This window comes from Cebidichthys violaceus, unplaced genomic scaffold (genome assembly GCF_023349555.1).
Source record: "Cebidichthys violaceus isolate CVI_PGR_0920_01 unplaced genomic scaffold, fCebVio1.0.p SCAF_148, whole genome shotgun sequence".
NCBI lineage: Eukaryota > Metazoa > Chordata > Actinopteri > Perciformes > Stichaeidae > Cebidichthys > Cebidichthys violaceus.
This window is the reverse complement of record NW_027176316.1, coordinates 249402-268393: the sequence shown is the minus strand read 5'-3', so window position 1 is coordinate 268393 and position 18992 is coordinate 249402. Positions and strand designations below refer to the sequence as shown.

At 47.2% G+C, this 18992-nt stretch overlaps 1 protein-coding gene across 1 annotated transcript in view; it reads right to left on the bottom strand.

Annotated features, from left to right (window-relative positions):
• Positions 1-245: 245 nt before the first annotated feature.
• The window catches only part of LOC137871569 (voltage-dependent T-type calcium channel subunit alpha-1I-like), a 94098-nt gene continuing 75351 nt past the window's right edge, over positions 246-18992 (bottom strand). Inside the window, exons 28-36 of the mRNA XM_068709430.1 lie at positions 18110-18180; positions 15383-15461; positions 14547-14668; positions 12470-12955; positions 6699-6842; positions 5442-5561; positions 4582-4756; positions 3344-3558; positions 246-1094 (exon numbers count right to left, since the gene is read on the bottom strand). Of these exons, the coding sequence (XP_068565531.1) occupies positions 447-1094; positions 3344-3558; positions 4582-4756; positions 5442-5561; positions 6699-6842; positions 12470-12955; positions 14547-14668; positions 15383-15461; positions 18110-18180 (2060 nt within the window). The 3' untranslated portion in view covers positions 246-446. The remainder of the gene's footprint in view (positions 1095-3343; positions 3559-4581; positions 4757-5441; positions 5562-6698; positions 6843-12469; positions 12956-14546; positions 14669-15382; positions 15462-18109; positions 18181-18992) is intronic.

The following is an 18992-nucleotide window of genomic DNA, read 5'->3' as shown; positions in this document are numbered from 1 at the left end:
AAGAAGCTTCAGAGTTTGAGAATCTGTTCGATGTTGACGACAAACGAAGGACGACGGCACGCCGGGTCGAGACAATTCTGGTTTTGATGTTTTTTATATAAATATCTTTAGTAACGTTCATCAATCAGTGTGGTGTTCAGACCCGTCTCTCTAATGGCTTTCACAAATATTCTGGCTCAAATGTAAAGCCCAGGCCGGCCACGTCTTTCAAGGCTGGATCCTGGTGATGCTAAAAGGCGAAGCCCCCCCCCCCCCCCCCCCCCCAAACATTATCGTCGCCAAGTGGGGTAAAGAAAAGAGGGGATGTCAAAACTCAGAAGCAGCTGTGTTCTTTTGAGAAACGACTGATGCCAAGCAGGCAGAACAGACGTGTGATCAAAGTCTGTTTCCTGTTCTGTTCGAATGGTGAAAGAGTTCCACTGCAGAGAGGCAACGCTTTTGCTTTTTCATCTATTTTTCCTGGAGCTTGTGTCGGTGGGCTGGCCGCTGCTCTTCATGCCGAAGCCCGTGATGTCGCCGTCCTCCTCCTCCTCTTCCTCGTCGCCCCTCGCTCGTCCCTCCGTCCAGGGGTTGGACGAGTAACCGCGTCCGTCTTTGCTCCGGGCCGACAGGCTGCTTCGGTCCAGCGAGCCCGTGCTGTTGCATTTCTTCACCGGCGGGGGCGCCAGAGAGCCCGGGGCGAGCAGCGACGTCAGCGAGAGGCTGTTCAGCGTCTCCGACAAGTGTTCGCTGTTGAGGGTCTGGCGGCAGCCGTCCCCGCCCGTCCCCGTGCCCACGTCCTCGTCCGAAGGGTCCATGGAGTCCTGCCGGGGGTAGCCGGGGCTGGTGCTGCCGCCGCCGCAGCTGCTCTGGCTCCTCTGGTGCCCCCTGGTGGCTTGGAGGGTGAAAGCGCCGCGTCTCTTCAGCAAAAGGCGGTCCTGGTCTCCGGCGCCCGGTCCCTGGGGGCGCGTGCCGGGGAGAGGGCGGAGGAGAGGCACGGGGAGGTCCAGATCTCGAGGTGGGGACACGCTGAAGCTGAGCCCTTCCTCCAGGGTGGTCTGCAGGCTGCCCTCTGAACTGCCCGTGGCCAGGGAGGAGTCACTGCGGGACGGGTGCTGCACACGGAGGAGGGAGGTGGTGAGAAAATAACCAGAAGCAGTTAGTCTTAAACTCAGCTCTTATAAAAGGCAATTTTAAAAGAAACACTTCAACCCTTCCCCTGTGTTACCTTGAATTCTTGAATTCTCTCATGCTTCAGCGGTGAATGAGAGAAGTCTTAATGAATTGACGTCAATGGGGGCCGTGCTTCACAACAGCATGACTACACCGAAACATCTCTTTACAAACTCTCACACCACTCAGCCAGTTTAATCCAAGTCTCATTTATCCACTGCTTCACGAACACGTCTTCACTAAAGCCTCACTACTTATTAAAGGTGCAGTGTGAAGGATCTGGCGACATCTAGCGGTGAGGTAGCAGATTGCAACCAACTGAAACTTCTTCCACGTTATCGAGCGTGAAGGAAAAAAGCATGCGGCCGACGCGAAAACACGAGTGTTCCTCTATCGAGAGCTGGTGTTTGGTTTGTCCACAGTAGAAACATGGCGGCCGGCACCGTGACCAGACCTACGTTAACGGCTCATTCTAAGGTGACGAAAACACAACGATTCTTACTTTCTTAGTCATTTTATGATCCATTTCTGCCAATAGATGGCGCTAGATGCTCCACACTGCTCCACATAAACGGTCTCGGCGCCTTTTTTCCGTCGTTTGATTCACCGTTCGGTGGAGCGATGCCAGAAGAATTCAAAGGGAACACACGGCGAGTGATTGGTATACAAATGGTCGTTTGTTAAAGTATTCCTTTAACTCTTTAAAGTAAAACAGATCAGAGGTTCAATTGGAAAAAGGCAGATTTGAATGGCTTTCAGAGATGAAAGAGAGCTTGAAAACAAAACCTGTTCAATTCAAAAGAAGGCTTTGTAAAATGAAAATCCCTGGTGTTAAAGTTTGTCTTATTGGTGTCACACAGCATTTGTGTCAGTGACAATGATACATGAGCAGGAGGTTGTTAGTCATTATTCCTAATCCCTGCGCCCTCAGTATACAAGACCACAGGAGAGGGGAGGGGAGGAGAGGCAGACCACCGGAGGAAAAGACGCAAGGAGATAAAGGAAACACGAGGAAAGGGGACAGAGCCAAGAACAACAGCGGCTGTGCTCAGAGCTCGGGGCCGGCCGGGCTAATTAGCCGAGTGCCGCAGAGCATCACTGTAGCAGCTGAGCATCACAGAGCCCAACAAACCCAAACAGGTAGAGAGAAACCCGTCTCCATGGCTACACGGGAACAAGGACTGAAGCAAGGTTGCTTTTGTCGTTCCTGGTTTGGTTCAGAAGCCAACACAGGAGACGTGTGATGAGATCATAGCTGTAATTATAGCTAAATCATTTTAACACAACGGAAGGACATCACTTTGTCACAAGACGTTGCCAAAAAAGAGGGGATGTTGCAGCTCAGCTACTGAAAAAACTAAAATCATTTTAGGGTCTTTGTGTTTGCTGACTGGGTGGGAAAAAAAGAGGCTAAAATTACATAATTTATCATCCAGCCAGAAGCTGTGAAACCAGATTCTATCATTGATTTTAGTTTTAGTTTATTTTGCACAATAAAAAAAAAAAAGATAAATAATATCAGAGTGTGGGAAGAGGCAGAAAACTGGGCTTATTTGAAGCCTCCATCTATATAATATAAACAAGATATGATATATATAATAACAATGATAACAATACATTATCAACAAAACAAGATTGTGTGGAGATGTGTATGCGTGTGTGTGTGTGTGTGTGTGTGTGTGTCTGTGGGTGTGTGTGTGTGTGAGAATAGGCGTGGACTTGTGTTTGTTAACGGGATATTGGTTCATAAACCTGCATTCAAAGAATTTCACCTTTCTGACAGTCCTTGAACACATCATGTAAGACGTTAATAGTTCAACATGTCCATTTACAACATCGGCAACACTTGTGGGCACCTGGAAAAAGCCAATTTTTCATCCAAGAAATTCTAAATATATATATATTTTTTTACTGATATATGGCATTATTTACTGCTTCTAGCCAGGACTGTGACGTAAAATGTGACGGGAGCAAAAACAAGCGGCTCTGGGTTCAGAGGTGCGTGCTACAGCGCCGAGGGTTCACGAGCTCATTCTACGTCACGCATCGTTTGGCGAATCCCGTCTGACCGCCCGTTGGGGTTCGATGCACGACAACTGTGGTTCACTGAACTTATAGGAAGGACACGCTGCTCCATCAGGGGTTCTGATGTCAGGCGCTCGTTCGTTCCCCCATCCATCAACAATCATACCTGAGAGCTCAGGGGCCTGCTGTTGGCTCCGGGTGAGCGGAGGGAGGCCCAGGAGGCCGGGGAGGGCAGCCCGGACGGCCCCCCGTCTCCCGGGCCGACGCCGATCCCGGGACTCCCCGGGTGAGCCGCGGCGGCCGGGTGGAAGAAGTCTGCTGGTAGGTGGAAGACGGGCGAAGAGCCGCCGCCGCCGCCACTGCAACTTCCTCCATCTCCATCTGCAAAGAGGTTATAGTTTAATACAGCTTCGTCAGTAATAACAATCATATTAAAGTTGATGTTCATCAGGACTCGATCATGGTTCTGGCTCTCTGTTCTAGACTGCCTCAGGTCCAACAGGTACTTTGTTTACCACGAGTAAACTAACAGAGTAAATATGTACTCCCCCTGCTGGTCAGTAGAGAGAATGCAGGTTTTTAAGACACTCTCATCGGCTTCGCTCGGCAGAACCGGAGGTCCCGGTCCGGTCGGAGGACCAGTTGCCAGGATCCTGTTGACCCAGAGCAGCGTCTGTCGTAAAGCCTCAAGCTCCTGTGAGATGTTCTCCTCTTGGTGAAAGGCTCTGGGTGAATTTGTCTGCCTTCATCAAGGTTGAAAGGAGTAATAAAGTTCAAGGGACAAAGATTTAGAGCTAGTAGTTCAATCCCCAAACTGATAGCATCAAGGAAATGAGATAATAAAGTTCAGTTTGACCTGTTGTATGAAATAAAGAGGATGGGAACACATCGTGTAAACAGCTCGTCCACGTCTTCACTTCATCGCGTCGGCTGTCGAACCGTCGCCCTGATCTGACTTTGCCTCTCATCGCTCCATCTGTCCCCACGACGACGGCCATGTTCCCCAACGTTCATCAACGTCCGCGATTTCCCGCCGTCCTCATCCGTCACTTCGCTTCAATTGTAAGTGGAAGTCAACCAGCGTGGAACACGAGAGACGTCCTTCGTGTGTGTCGGCTCCACAGGGAACAGCCTCTTCTTACTCAAACGGCCGTAATCCAAGATGGCGAACGACGAAATCGTCGAACTCGAGGCTTCATAACATCAGTCCACAAACTAGTGGACGACGTCACGATGACGACGTCCACTTCTTGTATACAGTCAGTGATCAACACACACTTATTACACTTATAACCTGCCTGTTTTGTCACTTAGGTGTTGTGTAACTTGCACATTCACTCCCTCAGGATGTGGTTCTACCTAAACACAGGATGTTGGATGGATAAACCTCATGTACTCAGGTACCTGTGCAAGGCGCCGGGCTCTGCCGCTCCAGCGAGGGACTATTCAGCGGAGGATGGACGCCCGCCTCCAACGACTCCTGGACCACCTCCTCGCTTCCTGAGCTGGAGGGCCGGAGCCCCCCGTAGCCCCCCCGGACGGGCAACTCCTCCGAGCTACGGGAGTCGCCGCTGCCCCTCTGTGGGAGAGCGAGACGGGAGGAGAGACATTGGGAGATGGAGGAGCGATTAGGAAGAGACAAAGGGACAAAGAGACGCCCAGCGGAGCAGGACGCACGTCAACCTGAAGCCTTGTCATCATGGAAATCTGACAACAAATTTGCTTCCAATTTTCCCCAAACAACGCTCCTCTTTCACGTCCCTTTCTTCATCCACCTGCAGTCTGATTCAACAAAAACAAAGCCTCAAAGCTTCCACACTGCTCCGCTGCTGTTGGACCCAATGAACTGGCCTTCAACAGCAGCGGTGATGAAACAGGCCGGGTGGAACCGCTGTGAGCCGAGAGCCAAGTGTTCATGGGAAGATGGAGATTTTGAAACACACACACACACACACACACACACACACACACACACACACGCACACACATCCCAGCATGCCCCTGTCAAGAGCACGGAGGGAGGCAGCTGTTTTAATCAGGTGGTTAAGCATGTAAATAGTAATTAACTATGATTAGCAAGATGGAGGATGACATGAACACTGACTCCCCGAAGCCCCAAAGACACGTACCTGTGTGTGTGTGTGTGTGTGTGTGTGTGTGTGTGTGTGTGTGTGTGTGTGTGTGTGCGTGTGTGTGTGTGTGTGTGTGTGTGTGTGTGTGTGTGTGTGCGTGTGTGTGTGTGTGTGTGCGTGTGCGTCTCTTACCAGCAGCTGGTAGCTGCTGTGTTCGTCCAGGCTGAGGTCATCAGGCAGCGCCGGAGACGACGACTTGTCCGACAGCTGCTCCGACATCAGAGACGCCTGCTCCACCTCCGCCAGCTGGATCTGTCCCGCAAAACACACAGGGACCAGGTCAGGTGTCCCTCTCTCTAACAGGAAGTGATGTCACACCACCGCTACCGAGTCAAAGTGAAACAAAAGTTTGCGTGATTCTTCATCGCTCTGAAGATGAAAGGGAAACGCATGCGGACGCAGCAGCAGAATCCTCTGACCCCGGAGCAGCAAAGAGCGAGTTCAGTCCGGAGAAGGTTGAATCACTACGGGAGAGGCCACCGGCTCTGGAAGGTGTGTAGGAGTGTTTCCTCTTGATTTGCATGTGCTGCGTGTCTCTGGAGCACACCGGCTCTCTGCTCTGATGTAGGAATAGAGATCATCTTCTAGAGAAGGAAACACCACCAACGTGAAGAAGTGGAGGACGAAGAGGATCCCCTGAGGTCTGATCTGATGTCGACTGAGAGGCACACATTTGTATGCATTTTGATTTGTTGTTGCTATGCGGTTTAGTAGAGCTCCACACACACACACACACACACACACACACACACACACACACTAATGTGTGTTGGTAGAACCAAATACATTCATGGTGATAGACTCACATTTCCTATTCTCGGTCTGTATTTCACAACGTGGTTTATGTAAAATGATATTTCATCAAAAACATTTTAGGAGAGGGGAGGGGAGGGGAGGGGAGGAGAGAGGGGAGGGGAGGGGAGGAGAGGAGAGAGGGGAGGAGAGGGGAGGAGAGGAGAGGAGAGGAAAATGTATATATTTCAATATAAACAGCAGGTGGAGCCTCCATCTTTTTCCAACACTGGATAAATTATCAAAGAAATGTGACTTGTGTTTTCTTTTTTAACTGTGTTGTTCTCTCTGAAGACATGTTCTAGTTCTCTCTACTTCTCCTCATGGTGGTTCTGTTTCCATAGAGGAGCAGAACTTTAATATATTACAGTGAAAATCAAAACCACAGAGAGAAAAATGTGACCGGAGCAAAAACACCCCAAAACCTCTGGTGGTGCAGAGGGTTAAACGTGCAGTCTGTGTTATTATTATTATTATTATTATTATTATGTATAAGAACAGCTCGCTAGAATGAAAGAAGATGAAGTGGTGTGTGTGTGTGTGTGTGCGTGTGTGTGTGTGTGTGTGTGTGTGTGTGTGTGTGTGTGACCCCCTCACCTCTGGTGGGTGGCCCTTACAGTCCCTGCAGACAGGAGGAGGCGAGCAGTAGTGGTGGAAAACTGAACCGGACAGGTTGTCAATCATGTCCCCTTCCAACGAGTCCTTAATCAGCAGAGACACACTGTCCAGCCACTGGCTCTCCTGCAACACACACACACACACACACACACACACACACACACACACACACACACACACACACACACACAGCATTGACCTTTGGTTTGTTTCTAATGAGCACAAAGAACAAGACAGCGGCTTTAATTAGAGCTCCAGAGAAGATTATATGATTATGATATATATATACATATATATATATATATATATACATACATATACTGTATATACATATTCTTCTTTATTAATCCAATTAAAGCTACAATCAGACACTTTCTGTAAAGCTGACTTTGTCTCTCTGTTACTTTCTCTTGTGTTTTCTTTCAGAACTGAAAGGAGGACGATATTGTCGATCGTCATCGTCTTCAACCAATCAGATCTTTAGTTTGACCTGTTGGCCGTATTCTTTGGCGCGTCAGAGTATTCTAGCTGGACGACAACTACGTCAGCATTAGCCTGTGACGTGATTGGTCAGCGTGACTGTTGTGAATGGAGCTGGAGGACAGCCACTGTTAGTCCCGGTGCTCTCTCTTCCTGGGGGCTCGGCTCCAGCTCACTGTTCACTTTTTGCCACCGGATGCTGGACGCGCTAACGTTACGACCAAACAAACTCTTCTTCACTCTCATGGAGTCAACGAGCGACGAGCTGCAAGCGCAACTCACACGAGGGCCAAGAAAATCAAAGTATTACGAGCTGGAATGAGCTCAGAACGAGCACCGCACTAATGCCTTTAGATTGTTGCCACCATTGTACAACATGCTAATTTGTTAGCAACGGACCGCCGACATCTATCTCTATGTCGAGATATGAGTCGTCTGTCAGCTAGTCTCTAATTTAACACGTTTTACAGAAAACACAACGTCTTTCTCACCTGCTTGGAATCGTCTCCTCTCCTTTCTCTCTCTCTTTATTTTTGCACAACATCTGTTCTGACAACATCTTTTATTTTGTTCCCTAATTAACAGCTGTCCGTTGTTAAGAGCCGGCGTTACTTTCAGCCGGGAGCCAAACAGAGATCGATGGCTTTTGCCCGGCTTCAAGCCGAGCCAGAGGGGCAGATAAATGTCACTGTAGTGAGATTAATTGCGTGATCCCTTTAAAAAGACATGGGTCTACTTTAGTGGCTGAGAAATCCCACTGACCCTGAAGTAATTGGCAGAATCCTGTGTAGAGATTGGACAAAGTCAGCGGGACGCATCGAGAAATCAAATGAAGGAAAGGTATTAAGGGCTGAATGATAAAATGTAGTGTAAATGAGTGTGTGAGTGGTGTGTGGACAAAGCCCTCGGTAGAAAGCTTCAGCACACAGAGAGGAATGAAGGTGTGAAGTTTGGTGGATGTCAGAACTACTGAAGTGGAGATTTCTGGATCAGAGTGTGAGAAAAACTCCATTGATAGAAAAGCTCCTTTAAAGAGACGTTTAGTTAAAGTCCAGACATTTAGAAGAGTCTCCAGGTGAAGAGGGTCACAACATGAACTAGTAGATATCACCATCAAACTTCACCACTTCATCACTCACATCAACACCAGCATTCATTGTGTCACAAGTTCTCTGAAATGTGATGTTTAAATATGCAAATGAGGCTTTATGTAACTTGGGTTAAGGAGACATTTACAAACCCAAAGTCTCACCTTTAAAAATGTAGCTATCGCCTCCTTTATCGCCTCCTTTATCGCCTCCTTTATCGCCTCCTTTATCGCCTCCTTTATCGCCTCCTTTATCGCCTCAATCAGAACTTCTTGTCTTGCAGATTTTCAACATTATTTGTTTGATGCGAGTCTGGTTTCTGTCTAATGTTTAAACTCCCTCCAGCACCAAGTCCTCCCCTCCTGGAGAGTTGAAGGGTGCGAGGTGAAGAGGGCGACCACGGTCGATAGCCAGACCTTGGCAGCACCCACTGATGTACAACCACACACACACACACACACACACACACTCTGTCTTGAGTGTCTGGGAGACACACAGCGAGGGGGTGAGGCAGCCTGATTGATCGGCTGAGCCGGTTCCTCCCATCCACAAACGCTCCATTCCACTCTGAACCCCCACAGCGTGGATCCCTTCTTACTCTACACACTCTCTAGTCAATCTTCACTTTATTTTGAAAAGACCGTCTGCGTGTAACAAACACCTGTCGCTGGACTTTCATAGGAAACGTGATGCGTTGCATAAATAGTATCCCAGTCGGTGTACAGGCATGGAACGGATTATTGCTGTGTGCTCGGGTGGAGCTGGGCTTATTACTGTTGTGACTGTGGGAAGAGGAGCATTGTGGTTTGACAACATGTCAGCTGAGGACAGGAGACAGACGGAGGAAGTCCAGAATAATCAGATTTCGGAGGAATCCATGAAGCCAGACTACAAAAGAAGAGCTTTTATGAAAGGACTCCCTCTCCGTCCTTCTCACAAAAACACCAGGAAGCACGAAGACCTGAACATGAAGGTTCCAGAGCATCACGTCCTGCAGCCGTCCGCCTCCTTTGCACTACAAACACAGGCTGCAGGCCGCTCAGCAGCTTAAGCAGCTGAGACAGAGAGACGCAGCGCTTCATCTAGCGGGACCTTTGATGCCGCTGCTTATTTCGCTACAGGTGCTCGGTGTTTTATCTGTGTGTTTTGCGTTTTATTTTAGTTTGTTTCATGCCTTTATGCTTTTCTTTTCATTGGCACGGATGTGTTGCTATCTGCGGCTTTGCTATTTTTGTCTTTTGTCTTTGTTAGTGAGCTCAATGAGGAGGCTTTCACATCAGGGACCCCGAGGGGCCCGGATCCCAGTACATCCACGTATCTTCACACAATGATTCGCATATTTTACAAAAAACATTTTTTTTTGTGTGTTTTCCTACTAAAGCCAGGAGCACGTGTCAATTGTCCAAATGCATACGGTCTTTTCAAAATAAAGTTCCGTCTTCACAGGAAACAAGAAGTGGACATAGTAGTAGTCATCTCAATGTCACCCATCGGTTTATGGACTGACGTTATGAAGCCTCTAGTTCGGCAATTTCACAGTCAATCACTGTGTAGCCCCGCCCCTAAATCATCCCCTGCTTTATGGTGTGTCTGACTCTAAATGGACCATAATGTACTAAATGAACATCATGCTGTATTGAAGAAGACTGTAAACTAGAGATTGAGACCATAAACTCATGTTTACAATGTTTACTGAGGGAATAAATCAAGAGAGAAGTAGAGTCATTTTAGACTAGACTTCTATACAACCAGAGGAGTCGCCCCCTGCTGGACACTAGAGAGAATGCAGCTTTAAGACTCTTCAACATTGGCTTTACTCGGCAGAACCGGAGGTTGCCGCCTGATGATAAACCAGGAAGGCAGGCGAGGACAATTGGGTACAAAATGGAGCTAAGGGGTGTCTTTCAACACTCTGAAATCTTTACATCCAAAAAGCTAATCTAAAGCTAGCGTGCTTCTGTTTACCACTCTCTCTCTCTCTCTCTCTCTCTCTCTCTCTCTCTCTCTCTCTCTCTCTCTCTCTCTCTCTCTCTCTCTCTCTCTCTCTCTTGGACTCTCGGTCTCTAAAGCTCTGCAGGCTTCGTGTTAACTGATTACGACCAGTGTGCGTCCACTTAAAGACACTCCACTTCCCCTGTTTTTTTCCCCCACTCATCTAAATGTTTTGTTCACAAATCACCACGATCCTCTCCCGCTGGAGTCATTACGTTAAGAGTTCCCGAGAGCGTAAATCATTGTGAGCTGAACGAGAACGTTCCCGCTTTGTTTATTGGGAATGAACTTATTCCAGACGCTGCACTTTCGTTCGACGTCGGCCTCTTTCGCCAAAACTTGAGTGGATGTTTTTTTTCCCCCATTCTGCCGGTCTAATCTTCATCTTTTGCACACTACAGCAGAGACAAAGGGAGGGACTGTCCATTCTGACGGCGCACGGTTTCTTTGATGGACTCTGGACTTCCTCATATATCTTTTCTTCAATACTTCTACACTTGATCAGCCTTTTGCTGGCTAACCAGAGGAGAGCTTTAGGATATGGTGTGTGCGTAGAAAAACTCCTCTCGCTGGTTAAAAATACCATTAGGCTGACAGACAATGAGCTATAAGCACAATGAGACTGTGGCGGAGCCCGCCACCCACTCACACTGTGTAACCCTGCTCTCTCCTCTCCCTCCCACTCGTTCACTGTCGTTCTCTCAGATGGATGACAATATGCATTTTGTCTGGTCTGAACCGCAGTACAAAAGATGACTGAGGTTCATCCTGCAGTTTTAAACTAATCAGGGTTCAGCAGAGACTCCAGAGAACTGTAGCTGATGGGTGGACACACATTACGCTGGTTGGGCTGATTATAGTTATTACAAGTGATGAGACAACGTTGGTCTGAGTCTATTTGTGTCTGGGTCAGAAGGGTTGTTGTTAGGCAGACTGTGTGTCCAAGCTGTAAATACTGACATGTTATTACATTATCAAGTTGTAACAATGTTAATACGCATATATGTCAACAAACTGTCGTCCATTCATTCTTGTTCTCGCTGACTTTCGCCGGTTGCCTCGACTCCACTGTAGTACTGACAAAAAAATGGATATTGTGCTATATTGTGTTAATGATTGGTGTTGTTACACAATGAGATTCTTCATGAAAAATAATCATGAGGAGGCCTAAATAAAATAAAATAAATACAAATAAAATATCATGAAATAAAATTAAAATAATTAAAATTAAATTAGAATAAGACAATAAAATTTAAATGAAACAAAATAAAACAAAAATAAAAATAAAACAAAATGAAATAAAAATGAAACAAAATTAAATAAAATGTGATAAAATATAATATAACAATTAAATATAATGTACTATAATGAAATATATTATAATATAATATAATATTTCTCTATGTCTGTTGTTATATCTTTCTGTGGAATAAGACACAGCTGCGATCAGTCACCTGCCCAAACACATTAATTAGCCAACATACCTTCAGTCATTGAACACACACCTACAGCAGTGTCTCGCTCACTCGTCTTCACTTGTTCTTTCTCTCCTCATGTTGTTCTCAAATCTACATTGAGATTTGTTCTGTCGTTCCCTCTCTCCGTTTCCTGACGTCTCCGCCTCTCTTTTTACTTCTGCCTTTGTTTGTTTGTTTACTCGTTTCTTTCTTTCTGCACACTTCTGAAAATACCTGCTCTCATTCTGCAGGAGCTGTAATTTTTAGGCAAGTGTGATTATGGATGTCGCTGGTACCGACTTGTTGTTTGAGACGCAGCAATCAGGGAGCTGAATGATGAGAGCCGGCACCGCCACGCCCCCCCACTCCTGGTATATTTAGAATGATGGAGACGGCGGCCATTTAATATAGGGGGGGGGGGGGGGGGGTCTGCTTTCTTTTATGTGTGTTTTTTTATTTATTCTATTTGCATCACATGTGTAAAAGTCATCAACACCTTGTTTTTGCAGAAGTAGGGCAGCGGCTTCATGAATAAGAATAACCCGAGAGGCTCCAACTCTTGCTTTACATGAAGTTAATGAAGCCTTGAAATAACCAGGAAAAACTACCATTGTGTGTTATTTAGTTTTCCATCATAACTGCGCTGCACAGACTTCTTGTAACCTGTTGAACTCCGCCTCCTTAAAAGAGGAAGTGATGCTGCATCGGCAGTAATGTGTGAAAGTCCACTCACCTGAGCAGGAGAGTAGAGCCGACATCGGTGGTGGGTGTGTCCATCGTGAGTCGCTCCGCCTCCTCCTCCTCCTCCTCCTCCTCTTCCTCCTCCTCCTCCTCCATCTCGTAGCGGCGCCATCACCCCGCCACTCGGTCCCCCGGTCGTCCCCGCTGTAACGGCACCGGACGGCGCCCCGCCCGTGCCGGACCCACTCGCGGCGGCGGCACCCGTGGCCCCGGCGATGGCGCCGATGCCCCCCATCATGCAGCAGAGGCCTCCCTGAGCCAGCTCTAGCTCGATCTCGGCGTCCATCTCGGCGTCCTCCTGCGCCTCCTTGTTGGAGTCGTCCAGGTGCTTCATGAGCACGGCGACCACCACGTTGATCAGAACGAACTGAGCCGTGAGCACGAAGGACACAAAGTACATCGGGGAGATGAACTGTAGTCCGGCGTGGCAGCCGTAGTCGGTGGCCGCGTGACCCGGTGGGCACTCCCTCAGGGTGTCCTGGTAGGCGGTGGGAGAGTTTGGTGAGACAGGGAATGACATGTTTAACGGGTGGACTCACAGTCTTCTTTTCTACCTGTGTGACTACCTATTATCTATCTACCTATTACTGAATGGGCCTAAAGGAGAAGGGGCCCAAAGTGTCAGGGGCCCGCTGGCCTTAACCTGCAAGAAGTCACTTGAAGAGACAACCAACTAGGAAGAGAAACATAAAACTACAAAAAACGCTAAACAGCTGCAAAGAGACACAAAGAGACTTCAAAGAGGCGACTCAAAACGACCAATAAGAAAAGCAGAGACCTCTTCTAATTGGTTTGTTCCGATTAAAATTCCAAGATGTTCAGGCTACACTAGGCCTTTTTGTCACCACACATTCTGACTGGTCTTAGTAGAACATCTACAGGTTTTTCTTAAAACAGTTGTGAGGACTCTGTTATATTCAGCTAGCGCAATACCAGAACCCTGAAACAGAAGCAGCCATCGTTTCTTCTGTTATTCACACAATCAAAGGCTCATTACATAAAATAAGAGTAAAAGACAATGTAACCTCCCATTGATTTTACAATGAATGAATCCGATTGTTTCCAAACTACTAAAAGATTCAAATGAAGTGATGATTGCGACTCACTCCATTCAGAGAACAAGAACAAGTTCCTTTTATAGGAATCTGAGTGTTATTTTTAGGAATGTGATGAGTACAGCCTTTATGTTCAATAAAAGAGACCGTGGAAGCAATCAGGAGCGCTGTCAAACCTTCACGATCCTGCAACGTTGAAACGTCGCAACACGTTTTTTTTCAGTCAGTCGCTTTCTCTAATCAGCACTGATTAACTCTGAGCTGTGATAACAATTTAGGAGCTCAAAGGTGTCCGGGCGCGATTAGCGAGTGAGAATGAAGTAAATGAAGAGGGGTGATCACATTTTTGAATTCTTTATGCATCCTTGGAAAGTTTTTGTTGCTCAAGGACGCGCTCATCCATCCTCTCCCTAAATATCCTCCGGTACTGGGATCTGAACTAAAGGACCTTTAATTATCCGTCTGCTTCAGCCTGCACTGAGATTGGTGTCAAATAGGTTTTGGGCAGCTTAAAAAAAAAATTGAAAAATATATGCTTGTACAAATCGCTGCCCCTCCCCCGCCCCCCTCCCTTTCTGATTGACCCTCATCTACGAACATTCGTGTTTCTCTACAGCAGGAGATGAGGTGACGGCGAGGACAGTGAAAACCAATTATGCCGTGTTCACACCAAACTTCAGCCCTTAATTCCACTCGCCGACAGATTTTGGAGCATCCCAGACTAAAGCCCCTGTGAAGTGCTCAAAGGCCGACGCATCGCAGGTTCATCGAACTTCCAGGGAAGCCTGTCGGGGAGCTGCCAATGGCGGCTCAAGACACGATTTGAGGGGTTGACTTGGGGGATAAGGGCGGAGCAATGGGAGGTTCAACAAACACGGACCAAAGTTGTTGTTGCACCTAGAGAATAGTTTAGTAGTAAGAGCGTGTGAACACCCCTGACCCCTTTTTACTGATGTGATGTCACTTGACACTACGTCACTGACTCACACGACAGCGAGTGGTCAACTGAAGTACCTTCATGATGCCATTCCAGTTGTCGCCGGTGGAAACCTGGAAGAGCGTGAGGAAGGCCATCCCAAAGTTTTCAAAGGTGGCGTGTCGGCTCATTCCTTCACAGGGGTAGTCGGCGTTACACACTAAGAGAAGACGAGATGAGAGAGGAAGGAGAGGAGGGAAGGAGAGTAAACCTTTGGTAACAACTGTGAATTGTACACACTGAGAAGCCTTATTATTATATTATGTGTGCTTCAGAGTCAAAATGGGCAAAAGTCACATTGTACATTCGTCATTGGATGGTAGGTTGAGGAGGATTTTTGGAAGCCATGCAGTCAGGTTCAGGATTTTAGGGCTGAAAACAAACGTAAATCAAGTGCTTGTAACCTCAACGCAACTATTTGAATTCTTTGGTTGATTGATTGTAATTTCACGTTGGCTGATTTTGACTTAAGGTCCTTTTCTTAATTTTAGAGCTCTTCTTAAGCTCCATTGCATCTGTTTTGCCTCACAGCAGGTTTTGTCCAGGATGTGCGATTTAAAGAAGAAATCTCTAGACATGATTGGAGATCCTGTGAAGCGGGTTAGTCATGAAGAACATGCGGTTAACATTTCATTCTGACTATCATGGCTTGGGTTAAAATAACCACAGAAGCGGCTCTACTTAGGTATGAATGCTACGCTACAAATACGTCAACGTTAACTTCTCCCCAACCGACACCCTACGCAGACCTTATCGCTCTCCGTGCGCCGTCATCTGTCCTTGCTCGTGACCACGCGGGTCGAATCGCGGGTACATTACGTTCCGTCGGTAGGATGAACGCTCGATGCAACGAGTCGTTGTAGAGCAGACTTACCCAGCTCTCCAAACAGCTCCACCCCCAGAGCTGCGTAGATGAAAAACAGCAACATGAAGAGCAGACCGAGGTTCCCCACCTGTCACACAAAAAGAGACGTATCAGTGGAACCTTGTTATTGGTTCTACGTTGTATGTTTGAGCTAAGCAGGTGTTCTTCCACAGTTCCGTATGGTGGCTATGTATGTGGGTATACAAACTACCACCAGTAAAGCTGCAGAAGGCCTTAGCTTTCCGATAAATGTGAAAACTTATTTTGAGTTAGATGCTCATGCATTTTTAAAATGCTGCACTGGGTTTCTTCTGTGAGCTTAAAGGTCATGAAACTAAACAGGCACACTCCGGATCCTGCAGACATTTCATCGAATCAGAAATAGTTGCAGAACTGGAGGTTAACAACACAAACACGCGATGTAAGCGACACCGACGAAAAGCCCTCCCTGCCTCAAACCAAGGAAAATGTACTAGCCGACTTCTTAACAGGCGTGAATCCATCCGTGTAAAGGAACCCTTCTCCCAGATAGTGATACGTATGCAATGCAAATGTGTAAACGACTCCCTGGGGTGCGACAGCAGGCACTGAGCAGAATGCCATTAGCTAAGTCCCCTCACAGGGAAGGCAATGAGGTGCTCGTGTACACACACGCCTGTAGAATTCTATTATATCAGCAAATAAACAGGGTGGATTAGCAGCGGATAAGACGTGGAGTGTTTATTGGAGTGGTTGGTGGCAATGGCAGAAAGAGGAGACATAATGAGGGACGGGTGAAATTGGGAAAAGCGCGGAGAGGCGAGGCGAAGCCCGAGGAAACGCTTTCTGTTCCCCGGTTGCGCGGGTCGATGTTTCCTGGCGGATATTAAAAGCAACGACTTGGCCTGAGGCGGCTTGTAGATTGTAGCGTAAGCCCATCGGATGTCTTTTAGAACCCTCCAGCAGAGAGCGGAGGCTCACCACGGGGACGGTGTGGATGCTGCGAGTGTAAGAAACAGATTGCTGGATGCTGTGGGAGCATTAGAGCCGGCAACCAGGCAACAGACGCTTGTGAGGAACGCAGTGAGAGCGGACTTCGGTTTTTATACCTTCTGGTTTCCATAGAGAGGAAAAAAAAAAAACAACCTCTGCACCGATCCTCAAACTTTTAAGTCTGTTTACTGAATGACTACTTCTCTGCGCTGAGACTAATGAAGCCGTGAGACAGCTGTCTGCGTCACGACGCGATGTATGCTTCTGTTTTCACGCCGACACACTGAGGGTCATCACACACCCACCACAAACTCCAGCGAAAGAGCAACATCCACCGGCAACATCTGTGGTGAGAGAGGATCCTCCTACTGTGTTATACCAACAACCAATTCAAGGAAAAGCACCAGGGGACGACTCCTCTGGTTGTATAGAAGTTTTTCAAGTTAAGCAGTCAATAAGTCAATATTGAAACGCGAGACATGAACAGCTGTCTCCTGGGTGAAAGTCCTGTGTTTTTTGTTTTTATCCATCCCTCCACCCCGTTCTCTTCCTCTCACACTCAACTGACTCCCGGAGCAGCATCTAATATCGGCGTGAATGGGTTTACGAGACCTGACTGATACTGATACAGATACTTGAAGAACCAGTGGTGCGTCTCATACTGAAGCTCAAGGGTACAATCAAACGGTCAGAGCAACAGCACCATACAGAAACGGTAGAGTGAGACTTCAGTACATCTCTACGAGGGAGGAGATGACTGACGAATACGTGTGTGGTGATGTACACGACAGTGTTCCAGGGACCAGTTGAAATGGATGGAAACGGGACCGTTGATTGATTTGAGGCACAGCTGAAGCGGGGGATGTTTCAGCTCCGTGCGTGAAGCTGTGCTCATTTGTGTCACGGTCTATATCTGTGTACAGAGAGCCTGCCAGAGAGCTCCGGTAAGAGCATTGGTAAGGCAGCAGAAATGGAAACAGAAAGTTCTGGCTGTGCACAGACTCACTGTTTTATAAATGCCTTTAATAAAGAGAGTGATCCAGGAGTGTGTTATCCTCTGGATTCTTATTAAAGAAATACAGATTTAGAGCTTCATAATGGTAGGAAACATACTGTATACTGTGTATATGGCTGCAGGGCTTCATAGTTTCATGACTACCACATTACATTTCACTTATTTCATTACATTTCATTTATTGGTGGAGACTCAGTAGCTATGTTGCATTAAAAAAAAAGGCGCCGTATTCCAGAAATTCCAGGACAAGCAAGAAACTTTGATGTACGGTAAGCTGAGGAAAAAGTCCTTTTCGTGAACCAATGGAGCCAAACTTTATTGCTGCTCTTGTCTCCTTAGCAGCAGTGGGAATAAAACACCTTAAATGATGCCACAGAGGTCTGCATAGTTCCTGAATTGATGAGAGGAACCCATTGAGAGCCACCAAGGTGTCCAAAACACTGCGGGCAAAAACTTCCTGAAAGTCATAATTCTCAGGGAGCTTCTTAATCGATGCCGATCCTTTATCATTCCACACGTGTTAATTAAGTCCTGTTGTCCTTGTGATCTGTCTGTGTGTTTGTGTCTGTGTGTGTGTGTGTGTGTGTGTGTGTGTGTGTGTGTGTGTGTGTGTAGGTGTGTGTGTCCTTGTGTGTGTGTGTGTGTGTGTGTAGGTGTGTGTGTCCTTGTGTGTGTGTGTGTGTGTAGGTGTGTGTGTCCGTGTGTGTGTCTGTGTGTGTGCGTGTCTGTGTGTGTGTGAGGACACATACCTGAGGCAGAGCCTGGACCACGGTGTCTAGCAGAGCTCTCATCCCGGTGGCCATTTTCAACAACTTCAACACTGAAGAGAGAGAGAGAGAGAGACAGAGAGAGAGAGAGAGAGAGAGAGAGAGATCACAACAGCAAAAAAGAGTGAGTGAACGTGAAACAAGGGACAGGAAGACAAAAGACACCGTGGAGACAGAAGGGGAGAGTCAAGCGATCGATAGATGCGATGGGTTCACCACTCTCTCCATTAGGGACCCTGCACAATTCCCGGCAGTCCAATTTCTGGAGGAACATGGCGGTAGGAGAGAGAAAAAGACCACGTCCACATTGTGATGGGGGATCCGCAAAGGTCAAAGGTCAATAAAGCCTCCTGGGAGATGGACTTCTGTCAAGACGGTTGGTGGTGGTTATAGATGTGTGTGTGTGTGTGTGTGTGTGTGTGTGTGTGTGTGTGTGAGAGAGAAGTAGTACATCATCTGTTCGCTCCAAACTCCAGACAGCTTCAGTTAGAAACAGAAAATGATTAAGTGTTAAAGCTGCATTCTCTCTAGTGTCCACCAGGGGGCGACTCCTCTGGTTGTATAGAAGTCTAGTCTAAAATGACTCTACTTCTCTCTTGATTTATTCCCTCAGTAAACATTGTAAACATGAGTTTATGGTCTCAATCTCTAGTTTACAGTCTTCTTCAATACAGCATGATGTTCATTTAGTACATTATGCTCCTTTTGGTGAAAACACAAATGAAAGAAGACTAAAAGTCACCAGTCGCCCTCACAGACATCGTCCGATACCCCACTCGACTGTTAATTACCCCGTGTTTGATTAGCATGCCACCCGTGGGTGCACTCAGCGGTCCCTGGGCCGCGATAAAGGAGGGCAGAGGGC